At 43.7% G+C, this 12,388-nt stretch overlaps 1 protein-coding gene across 3 annotated transcripts in view; it reads left to right on the top strand.

Annotated features, from left to right (window-relative positions):
* The window catches only part of LOC146201456 (GATOR2 complex protein MIOS-like), a 279,626-nt gene that overhangs the window by 186,987 nt on the left and 80,251 nt on the right, over positions 1–12,388 (top strand). For all 3 annotated transcript variants that reach the window (XM_084595860.1, XM_084595859.1, XM_084595858.1), the window contains 2 exons: positions 4,449–4,520; positions 8,368–8,471. In XM_084595860.1, coding sequence (XP_084451986.1) covers positions 4,449–4,520; positions 8,368–8,471 — 176 coding nt within the window. The remainder of the gene's footprint in view (positions 1–4,448; positions 4,521–8,367; positions 8,472–12,388) is intronic.

The raw sequence follows: 12,388 nt of genomic DNA, 5'->3' as shown, positions 1-12,388 counted from the left end.
GATGTCCAAGCAGCATTCTTCTTTAGTAGTGCAGCCAAAGTACGCTTCCCTTTAAAGTTCGAGATGAAGCGAAGGAAATAGGGAGCAAACTTTTGAGTGTTTTGGGAGTAGTTGGGGCTTCATAAGCCATTAGGAATCTCAGCTTATCAGGATCAAGGCGAATGCCATGCCAGTCGACGACATGACCTAAGTATGTTACTTGGGCAAACCTGAAAAAGCAGTTTATAGGTTTTAAAGGAATGCCAGTAGAGGATAACTTTCAGGTGTGTTCCTCAAAAGTAGCTGCGTAGACCAGGTAAACTATTTCATATGGCCATCAGCCACTGAAAGGTGGCATGCAGTTGAATGGTATAAATGTCTGAACGTAACTTTGTTATTTTTGTTCTAGCTGGGCTCTTACTACAAACTTCAGATACAATGAATGCAGTCCCTTTGATCATCAGATTACAGCTCTGGTTGGCTGTGGTTAAGAATGTGGTGACTCATTATCACCCACATTGCTCTCATTTTTATAAGTGAGGATGGAAAACGTCATAAAAATGACATGACACATTCAAATCTATTTTTGTTGCTTCATCTGCATTTGGACCGAAACATTTTATGGTAACTCTGCAGTAAAGACTTTTTCATCTGTGTTGCGGCGCTCACTGGGACAGCATAACAGTTAAGTGTACTTTTTCCAAACCGAATAGTAAAATCAAGTATTGATAAGATCGAATCAAGTATGTTTTCTACTCGTGAAAATATTTGTACAAATTGAGAAATGCTGCAAAACAAAATTTAAAGTACAAGCAGCAGTGCTGTAATTTGTGAGCTATAGGCACCCTGCACCCACTAGGCGCCGCCACCGTAGAGGCTGCGTTCAGCGCCCTGCGCGGTGGTTCCTCGTTTCCGCAGGGATGTCGTCTGCTGTGCCGCTGATTGTACAAGTGATATTTGGATCTGTTAACGGGGTTGCAAAATCCTTTCAAGGTGCAAATATCCGAAATTGGACAAAACTTTTTAAAGCAGGCCATGTACACGACGTGAAGGAGGTAATTTCCAGTGATGAGATCTATATAACAGCCCGGTGCGTTGCGCAGACAGGCATCAGGGCGGCATCAAAAACTGTCAAATTAAAGGTAAGAAATATTTATCTGCTGGCTTTTAGCATGCTGACTAGTGTGCTGCTAGCTTTATGCAATCCAGATTACCCAAGTGTGATAGACAGGAACGGCAACAAAAAAAGGGAAGAACTTGCACGCGACGTTTCAGAACCTACTTGGTTCCTTCATCACTGCAGGCGAGTTCTTTGTGGTGGTTATTAAAAATAAATGTTGCCAGCCGCTGCATTTGGTATCTTAAGCTGAGGCAAGGATTTTTTCTTTTTCACTGAGTCACTGAATGCATGTAAGATGGAAGGGATCCTGGGTACAGTTTTGTTTCCTTGCTATGATTCCAGCAAGAAAGTCTCACAATGTAAGCTATGGTCGTTTATGTGATGCCCGCCTTGTCCTCTCCAAAGGCACCTTCGCTGCAGAGGTAAGCATATTAAAAACAAATAAGCAGCATGAACGATTCCTTTATCCAGTGCCATGTACGAGGGGGTGCTGAGAAGTTCCTGGCTTTGGACAGAAAGATTGTAGTCAGAGTATTGAAAGTGCACATTTATTCAACATATTCTCCCCTGAGTATGATGCACTTGTTGTATCGTTCTCACAGCTTTTCTACTCCATTTGAAAAAAGTTATGTGACAGGTCCTAAAACTAACTTTCAGCGGCAAGTTTGACGTCAGCAATGTCGTCAAAATGATGACCCTTCAGATGCTTCTCCAAGTTGGGGAACAGATGGTAGTCAGAGAGAGCCAGTTCAAGTGAAATGGGGGATATGGTGGACCAATTGGAAACCGAGGGCCTTCACTTTGACAGCCACAACTTTGGACGTGTGTGCAGGTGCATTGTCCTGCAACAAAAGGGTTCCATCTTAATTGCCTCTTTCAGCTTGTCGAGGAGGCGGGGGTAATATTCTCCGCTCATACTACAGCCCTGAGGTAGGTATTCCAGCAACAGAACACCATCTTTGTCCCAGAAAATGGACGCCATGACTTTTTGGCCAGAATTTTTTCGGTTGCGAGGACACACTTTGGCGCCATTGCTTTGACTGCTCCTTAGTTTCGGGATCATAAATGTGGAGCCATGTTTCATCATCGGTCATTAATCTATCCAAAAAGTTTTTTAGAATCAAAATGGGTCAAAAGAGCTCTGGATGCCTCAGCTCCTCCTGTTCACTATTCAAACATTTCAGCACCCACTTCGCTGAAAGCTTGTGCATGTCTAGGATATTGGTAATAATAAAACCAACATGCTCCCGGGAGATGTCCAGTATCTATCTTTTTGGTGGATATCTGCCGATTCTCAAGAATCGCTTGTTGCTGGGTCTGTTGGAGGTTGTGAGGTGCCCACTAGGAGTCTTGAAACGAGCAATCCAGGTTTTGGCAGCGCTGTAGGAAGGACACTTCTCTCCTAGTGTTTGTGACATCTCACTGTGAATGTCTTTTGCAGACTTGCCCTGTAGAAACAAAAACTTGATCGCGACCCCTAACGCCACAGTAGTGAAACTTGGTTCTGCCTTCTGATGTTCTACATGAAATTAAATATAGTTATAAAAATGGGAAACATCTGATACTTCTCAATTGGACATCAAAGAAGGCCTCCTCGTGCAGATGTCCCTTTTGCACAACTTAAGACAGCATGATATGCATAAAGCTTGCTTTTCGGATCCAATGCTGTGTATCCCAGTGCGGCATTAGGAAGCCCTAAAATTTTGTTCCATCAGGCCAACATGTCCGGCTGTTTTTGTGTGGCATTTGGTGTTGAGAGAGAGTTGCAGCACGGCACAGCATTGCGTCGTGGGTGGTGTGCAGGGTGCCTATAATCGAAGAGGAGGTTAGTCTTAGCATTGGTGCACCTCCATTAAAGAGTAAGGCTGCCTTCATTTATTAGGCTTTGCCTGGGCAGCGGTGAAAGTGGACGCCTGGCCTTCCAAGTCCAGCTTCGGTGAATTCTGCTAAGCTGCTCATGAATCTGGGTTGGGTAGTAAAGCTTCTCATTTAGTTTCTGCTAATAGCTTCAACTGCAGTCAAACTAGAAGTCCTCCAAACTTGGTGTTTTTTAAAACTGGTCAGTGGCAGCAACCAAAGCTGTGCCATTTGTGGCTGGGGACATAAAATAGTGGAAAATTTCCAAGTGCCAGCCATGGTTAAGACCTCACCGAACATGTTGGGAGAATTTGTGACTTGTGTGTGAGGGCAGGATGTAAAGCTGGTAGAAGCTTGCAGTGCGAAACATTGGGGGGTCACCAAATGTGGGACAAAAAAGGAATTCTATTTATTAAGGGTGACCTAGTAGCCAGCACTGCAAATCAGTGATGCTGTTCTGTATAGTGCAAGCATTTGCACTCGTTTCTAGGCTGGCAGTGTTAGTGCTGAAGGCACTGTATGGTGTGTATTGCATTCACAGTGGTGCATAGCATAGCAGGTTAGGTTGTATATATATATTTTTTTTTTTCACGCACATTTTATTTTCACCAAGAAAGGGATGCATGGCGAAAAAGGGGGACGGGAGAAAAAGCTGCACAGCAGCAGCTTGACAATGCTCCGGCCACCCAGGCAACAGGGACACACTGTTTGGCGTAACATTTTCTTCAATGATTGCAGAGATTAAAATTCATTACACTGTCACATACAGATGCAATATACAAATAATACATAATTGTACGCAAAACTACGCAAACACAAACACAAAATTGTACGCAAACACATTTAATATTATACAATGAGTAAAGTAAATATTATAGGCTGATTCACAATGAGAAAAAAAAAATACAGGATAGAAATACGTTTTTAATCTTTGAGGCAAGCTGTTTACAGAAATATTTCTAAGATATGCTTTTTGCTCAGTTTAATTACGGTTATGTTTTTCTTTGTGAAGTCGTTTAGTGTGTTTGGAAGTGTGTGAGCAATTCGTTGACGGCCATAGTTGGTTCGCGAGAAAGGAATTTTCCATGGCAGTTGATGGCGGGGAGGGTAAGTATAATGCTGTTTCTGTAGATTGGCTAGTGTGAGAAAAGAATCGAGCTTTCCTTGTACCGCTCTAGAGTAATTTCTTATGAGTTTGTATTTGTAAATATTGTCAGCTTTTACTATTTTGTTTTTCTGGAAAAGAACTTCAGTATGTTGTCTAGGTGTGGGTTGGAAAGATAGGAAGGCATTGTGGGCAAAGATGCGCTTACAGAGCGACTGAAAGGCAAGCCTGCACTTTCATGTGCATGTCCCGAATAATGTGGCCTGCACTCAGCACAGTGAACGTTTTCAGGATGTGCTGCTATATTGTTCGACAAAGGGGCACATCTGAATGCAAAAGATGTTGCTAGGCATCAATGGTAACTGACTGCTCGTACTTTTTCCACAGCGAACGTGTGCTCTGGTTGTGTGGCTGGAAGCAGAGACACGATGGTTTGCAAGGCAATGTCTTCAACCACAGGTCAGTGGACAGTTTACTGCCTCAGTTTAACTCTTTCCCTACCGATGATTTTAACCCTTCCGTGTCGCTCATGGACTGAAGTTTAGATTTTGATGCTGTGTACATTTTTCCCGCAAAGTTTTTGAGCACGCGGAAACGTCTCGGTAGCATGCGAGAATGGCGCCATCCGCGTCTACGCCGTGCGCTTTGAAGCTTCGCAAATCTGACAACTGCGCACTATCTACAACCGATTTTATCGATGACCCAAGCGGAAGCGACTCTGAATTTACTGCCAATTATCGTCAGAATTCAGTTCTTACCCCGAAGACTATGGAAACCGGCACGGAACATCGGCGGCCACACTTTGTTGGCCTGTTTTGCATGCGTCTGGAACCGCTCTGGATTAGTTCAGATACTCTGGATGTTTCGTTTGTGTTTCTGGTGTCATTTATCTCATTCCCAGGGTGTCAACATCATTTGGGCACAATATCTTGCCTCCCGCAAAACAGGGAGGGGCGTTCTGACCACAGCATCCGCATGGGGCTCTGCAGCGGCCCTCTTTGATTGCTCATTTTGCGTCAAGAACACTATTCAATACGGAACTTTTACTTTTTTTTTACAGGAAGTGGCCAATACAATGCTCTGAATTTTGTATATCTCGAAATATTTTAAAAATTTTTTTTGTTTCATTTACAAGTGCATTTCGTCAAGTTTTGCTCAATTTTTTTCTAAAATGTGGTTTTGAGGAAATTATATTGTGTGTTACAACCAAAAACTTCATATTCAAAGTTATATGCCTAAAAAGCGAATCTATTTATCTTTCGTTTCGTGTATTGCATAAAATTTTAGACCGGATAGTTTTTACAGAAAAAAAAATATACTCAAACCTACAGAAAACAGTCATTTTGCCCACGGTAGGGAAAGAGTTAAGATGTGTCTGGAGATTGTTGCACGTAGTTACTGCAGAGCAGAAAAGCATTATATGTGGCAAGCACTCGTGTAAATGATTGCGTCGTACACCACTTGGATAAGCACCACCTCAGTGTAATCACCACACACCCGAAGGCTGCCATAGTAAGAAATTACAGGCATACTGAAAGATATGAAGCTTTTTTCTTCCCAAATAAGGAAATTTAATAAATAAACAGATAAAAATAAATGTTTTCTTTATGTTGTTTTTTTTAATCCAGTGAGCAATTACCACTGAACCAATTCGAGGCCTACAACATGTTGCCTCATGGGCTCTGAGGATGATAAAATGCCGGCAAAGCTCTGTGGTTTTTAATAGTAACTGCCAAGCTTTCCTTCCATTGTCTTCTCACTGCTCAACTCTTCATTGGTTCCCTCCATTTTTTTTTCTCCTCAGTCGCTTGCACAATATTGTCAATTGTGGAAGCCATTAGTAAACTACCACCTCTTCATCAAACGTCTACCGTCACAGGCGGTCGCTTACAACAAGCAGGACACAGATTTGTCAGTTCTCAAACTCTCTGCTGGCTTGGAAGTGTGAGTGCCTTTGGCACACTCATCAGCTGTGAAGCCAGCCTTGCACTTTTTTGTATTTTTTTAAATATCTCCTGCATTCATTGAAATTTCTCTCTGTCTATTCCCCCAGCCTTGCACTTAGCACGGGACAATTTTGTTTTCTATGTGGATGACTGCACACAAATTTAGCAATTGCTCAGGACGACGACAAGGGATACAGCTTATGAAAGTGTCGAAGACAGTGCTAGAGTCGGTATCATAGGAAAAAGTACAGTAAAAACTCGGTGATTGGGTTGTAAATAATTTATTGAATTTTTACAAATTTCTACTGTGCTGTCATTTCTTTCAAACAACACTAGAAGATATGGATGAGATGCACCCACTTCGCACTGAACTGACAACTGAATTTAATTCTTGAAGCATTTCTGTACACAGCAGGTGATAATATAGTCAACATTCATTCTCGTCACATTTTTTTGTTCACCTTTTCCCTTCCAAAAATGCCCTTTCCTTGCAATACTGAATCCTCGTGCACAGACAGGTCATGGCATCATGATTCACGCTGCTAAAGTGCACCCTGTTTTTTTTAAATGGTTTTATTCATTTAGAATAATTTTAGACCCTATTGAATACCAGGACATTTGATTCACTGTTAAAAAATTTCCAATATTTGCACACCCTTATCTTCAGTGCATCATGCACGATCATGCCAACAGCGGTGGCTTTCTTACTTTTTTGCATAGCAAGGTGATGTTACGCCAATCAAAGGGCTACCTACTGTATACTTCATTGTAACAATGATCAGCGTGAGCCACAATTGGGTGCGAGCTCCACTACTGGAGCGGGTGGTGCTAGCATCAGCCTAGGGGAGAAAGTGGGATCACATGACTCCGCTTACTGCTGCTGAAGCAAGCGCTGGATTGTGCATTCTAAAAGCTAAAGTCACAGTTTTCTCTGCAGTTTTGCTTTTTGACATGTGTCAGGATCACACACTTTTATCTTGCGTGGTCACTGTTGTTGCTTTAGTTTATTTAAGCTGTTGACATGGTCTGTTACTGCTCTGTGACGGAACCCAGCGCATGCTCCCCATTTCTACAAAAAAAATTAGCTGAAGGACGCTTGGTACGCAAGTTGCCATTGTGTGAAGTAAGTGGTTATTGTTGTGTGTGCAACATGTGTTTTATTGAGCAAGATTTCATCTATATGGAGTTGGAGAGTTTAGTGACTTGCGGCCGAAGGACTGCACTAATTAAAGTTTATGTTCTTGCACTTATTACTTGTGCAGCTAGTGAAGTCCGATTGCTGGCGGGATAGAACATATACTGGCTTCTTTGCCGAGCAGTAGCTACCCAGAGCTAGGAATGTTCGTCCAAAAGTGTCAAATTTCTTCTCACTGAAGGCATTGATGCCCGAAACAATGTTCCTGCTGCCACACACAGTGGTACGCATTGTGGCTCGCTTTATGCAACTTCAGCAGTAATTTCAAATTACCCAGAAAACAAACAACCATGCACACCGTGATCGGCTCACTTAAGTGTCAACAAAACTGCGTGGAAAAACAAACACCCACACGAAGCTCGAGTAGCAAAGATGACGGTCAGTGTGCAAGAAGGAACACACCTCTGCACAGTTGCTTTACACAATTTTTTCGCGTCGTCTTCATTGTAGAGCTTCACAATTCAAGGATCAGCCGAATGGCGCCACTGCTGCCGGCACTGCGCAAAGTGCACTGCATCTATCACCACTTGAGAGCTCCGTTTCTCTAGGAGAGAAATAGCCGAGGAAAACAGTGATGTATTGGTGCAGCGCATAATTTTCTCAAAATGATTACCGTTATTTATGGCCACTTATTTTTGTCTGGATCTGTCACATGTTCACTTTCTTTATCAACAGTGACAACAATGCTGCAGGTGTGCGGCATCGTAGCAGTAGTTCAAACTCACTGGGCTACGCTTCGACAGCTTATGGGCTCTATGAAATGCCTTCATACAGAATGGAGTTGGTCTAAGGCCTCAGCAGTCTTAAATAGGCCTAAACTGAAGTGTACATGAAAGAAATAAGGCAATTGAGCATTACCGCACAACTAAACTGCCTAGGAAAGCATCACAGAGCAGCAGTTCAATGCAAGTTATCCCACTTCCAAGATGTGGCGCCACGGTATGTCCTCACGGCCAGTACTCGCGAACAACTTTCTACGGCTCTGCAGCGAAAGCAGGAAAGGCAAGGTGACGGGTTTTGATCCCTGTTATGTGGCGAATGGACTAGCTCAGTAACTCCCCATTCACTCTGCAGTCTCCTTTCTGCCCCACCATGCACTGGTTAGGGAGAGTGTGTTCGACCGCTGTGTCCCAGGGCAGGATATATGCCCGACCTTGCATTGCAGGCTGGAGAAAGAGGGCAACTATGCACGCAAGGCAGCCATCCACATGTTCAACCTCCGTATGAGAGACGCCATCGCTGTGCTCAAGGAGGCAGCCACTGCACAGGGTGAGCAGCTGTGCTCACAATTCTTAATATCTGCTGCTGTTTACACACCGCAGGCATTGATCTTCATTTGCTTAATCTTATGGAATTGACTCAAGGTCAGAAGTCCAGGGCTCCAGCAGAGACTGCTGCTATCTTAGTCAGCCACAGCTGATTATCCAGGTCCCATCTGGGCACTGCGGCCGCTCTGGTCCCCTGATAAAGTGTGGGTGTATGTGGTCGGACGTATCTTGTGTACAGTAAGAGAGTTTAAAAGAACTTTAGACGTGTACATGTGTATTTTTAGCGCTAAGAATGCCGTCTGAATAAGAGAGTTGCAGAAGTGTTTGCAAGCGTATGCCGCCACTGCAGATAACTCATCCTTTGGATGCTCGCATGATTGCATCAATACAACAGTGCAAAGTAGCCCTTCCTTTGCAGCACTTCACTTCATTATCATCATCAGCCTGACTATACCCACTGCAGGGCGAAGGCCTCTCCCATATTTCTCCACTTAACCCGGTTCTGTGTTAGCTGCATCCACTTGACCCCTGCGAACTTCTTAACCTCATCCGCCCACCTAACTTTCTGCCGCCCCCTTTCCTTGGAATCCAGTTTGTTACCCTAAGCGACCATCGGTTATCCTCTCTTCGCACTACATGTCCTGCCCATGCCCATTACTTCTTCACTTAGCATCTGCCAACACAAGTAGGCGTAGTGGCCTGCAGTACAATGCGTACCTGGCAGCCACACAGGACAAGCTGGGATTTCTGCTCAAACCTCTGATAATTTGGTATTGGTTAATTTGAACTCCCGTGTGCCATTTTACCAGATAATAACTCAAGCTTGCACCAAACATGTGGGAATGCTCATCACAAACTGCAGAGTAAGTGCAGTGGCACGGCCGCTCGATGGAAAGCGCACTGGGTGCGGCCTGCTGCGTCGCGCTGCCGTCAATGGGCAAGCGCGTCCTTGAGGAGTTTACAGTTGCGCCCGCTATTTCTGCTGAGGGCGCCACTGTTCAGGGACACGTCGCCGCCGGGGTCGCCGGTTCAGAGAGCGCGGTTTGCTTCCTTTCTGAGAGCGTCCGCCTCGCGTCTGCGTGGTTAACACAAACTTTTTTGTGCGCGCGTGTGCAAGCACGTTAACGTTGAGACTGGATGCGTTTGTTTTTTAAGGCGAAAGCCGTTCTATGCCCATGAAACGAAAATCAATGCGCAGAAGCTGTGCCTGTTATCTGTGTCACGTCGCATCTGTGCACTGGTGTGCCAGTCGCAAAAGCGGACGTGCAAGGAGGGAGATTAAGAATGAAAATGATTGATGGTGATAGGTAATCAATAAAAGTTATAGACATTGATAGAGATAATGACTAATGCTAATAACTAATAATGGTTAATAATGACTAAAATGATTTGTAATGACCAGTATATCAAACTACGACATATAATGACCGCAATTGATTAGAAATGAGTAAAAGTGCTTAGCAATGTGTGGTAATGACTATAATAGCTAGGCATGACTCATCATTACGGTTAATGACAACGAAATGATCAATATGTGAAACGACATGTAATGACCACTGCTGATTCTAAATGAGTAACCTGCTTAGTTATGAGTGATAAGGGCTACAATGACTACGCAGGCAGACTCATCATGACTGAGAAACGACCAATATATCAAACGACGACTTGAAATGACGAACTGTGGCAAACGATGAGAGGCAAATGATAGGAGAAAGGTAGGCTTTCGCCGTCCTGCGCTTAAGAGACATCTAAGAGACCCTCTAATTTTATCTGCTGAGCTTGCTTCAGGCAAAGACAGCAGCGAGGAGTGGAAATGCACTCGCTTCCTCTGAAATGAAAGCGGCGCTGCGGTTAAAAAGTCCAGATGCTGAAGCATAATGCCCTATCAGCAGTCATTGAATTTGCTACAAGGGACAGCAGATTGGACTTGTTGGTGATTAATTACAGGTTAACCGTGAAAACAACGCGACGGGAACACAGGTGAAGAAGACGGCATAGCCGCGCTAGTTGTGTCGTCCTCTTTTCCTGTGTTCCCGTCACGTTGTTTAACCTACTTAGTTACCAGGGAGCTGGCCAGTGAACTAGGATTTTTAACTATGTGTTGTGAAGCAGATGAACACGATGAGGTAGCACCAGAAGCTTTTCTCGCAGGTTATGTTGCGAGGACATATCAGAAAAAGCTACGATGGTTTATATATATATATATATATATATATATATATATATATATATATATAAGCATGCAATTTATTCTAAATTTTGCCGCGCTAGTCTGAGTGGCCTTGCAAATAAAGGAGCGTGTGCATACAACATTTGTTTATGCTGTTGAGACTGAGCCGATGCGATAAAATGAAAAGCCACGTTACACAGAAAATCCGGCGCCCGCTCTGTCGGCGGACAGTCGGGAAAAAACCTCTCTGGTAAGAGGCACTTTAGTTGGTGACATGGCCAGACACCTTCGGCGCAATGAGAACACATGACATGTTCAATGTGGCAGGAGCTGCCAAACCAGAAAGAGTCAATAAGATGTAAAGGTGAAATGGGAATTATTGAAAGCGGGACCCTTGGATCCCAAGTCAGGCACATTATACTCCTATAGGGCACGTTCGTACGGCTGCGGTAAAAAGGGGCTTTATATAGCTATGTGTAGGGTGCTATTTCACATAATGCGGTGGCTTAAGGCTGCATTCTAATGATATGAGACAGAGGCAGCAATTACGTGATACGGTGAATAAGCAGGTAGCAAAGTGCGGTCACTCTAACGACGCTCCTCAAGGAGACTTAAGAGCCCCAAGTTTTGTTTATCACTACCAGGTTGTTGCTTAATATATGCGATATTTGGTAATGATTTTGTGGCGACATGTCAGTCGAGCAAGAGCATGTTGCAGGAAATATGAGTCAACTGGATCAGTTACAGGTTCATGAAAACCGTGGACTATGGAGGCTTGATATACCCCGCAAAGGAAGTAATCAAGCTTTGTCAGCTTACGAGCACCTTCATTGACAGGATGATGAAGTCTGAAGAGGTCCGATGAAGTAGCGAGCTGTGGAAACTTTTGGTTTCATCATTGTGTTCTCACTGCACACAGTACCTGCAGCTAATCTATAAAACAATGATTGTGCCCATGCTAAGGCGCTATGCAAGATATCTTTAAGTTGCTGTCCCCACTGATAGCGAGCTGGGCTGGAAATGTCAACTCAACAGTGGAGCGATGTGTATGGCTATGGCATAAACCTCTCTCAAGAAAGGTTTTCCGTCTGCGATTGGTAATTTTCTTCCTTTTTTTGCGTGGCCATTAAATAAGCGTACTTGGCTGCTTGCTGAATCTCGGCTGCAGTTGCGCTCTGACGCGTGAACATTCTTGTGATCACAGCTAATAGTTTCACAACAGCAACACTCGATGCGCGTTCTTCCATTGAAAATTACGAACCAGCAAAATTGTATGGGTTTGCGAGCAGCCAATAAAATTATTATTAAAAACTTTCGGCGCATATATGTAGCACCTTGAGGCAGACCGGCTCTATCAATCGCGCTTACTTTGTCCAGTCATGCAAAATGCGGGAAGCCATGACGGATAGCGTTCTGGCGTACAAAGTGGTCTCCAACTGAGTCGAAGATCCCAGGTTATCATCTAGATCTAACCTAATAAACATCTTTGTATTTCCACAGTAAAATTTGTCACAATGAGATAGAAGGGTTGGTTACATGTCGCATTTTCACAGAGGTTGCTCATAGTAGGACATGTTTTTATTGTATAGCGCTGGCAGCTTAGAACAGGTTGACATCAATTTGTGTATAAAAGCTGTATGCAGAAATGAGTAAATGATATGAAAATGACACACGGAATTCGCGACACAGTTAAGTGGTTATGCATTAGGCTACCATGGCAGCTGAACAGCTTCGAATTGTTCACAGCT

The sequence above is a fragment of the Amblyomma maculatum genome, chromosome 2 (assembly GCF_055883805.1).
Source record: "Amblyomma maculatum isolate TAMU_Amacu chromosome 2, ASM5588380v1, whole genome shotgun sequence".
In the NCBI taxonomy this organism is placed as follows: domain Eukaryota; kingdom Metazoa; phylum Arthropoda; class Arachnida; order Ixodida; family Ixodidae; genus Amblyomma; species Amblyomma maculatum.
The sequence above is the reverse complement of the archived record's forward strand: the minus strand, read 5'-3'. Positions and strand labels throughout refer to the sequence as shown.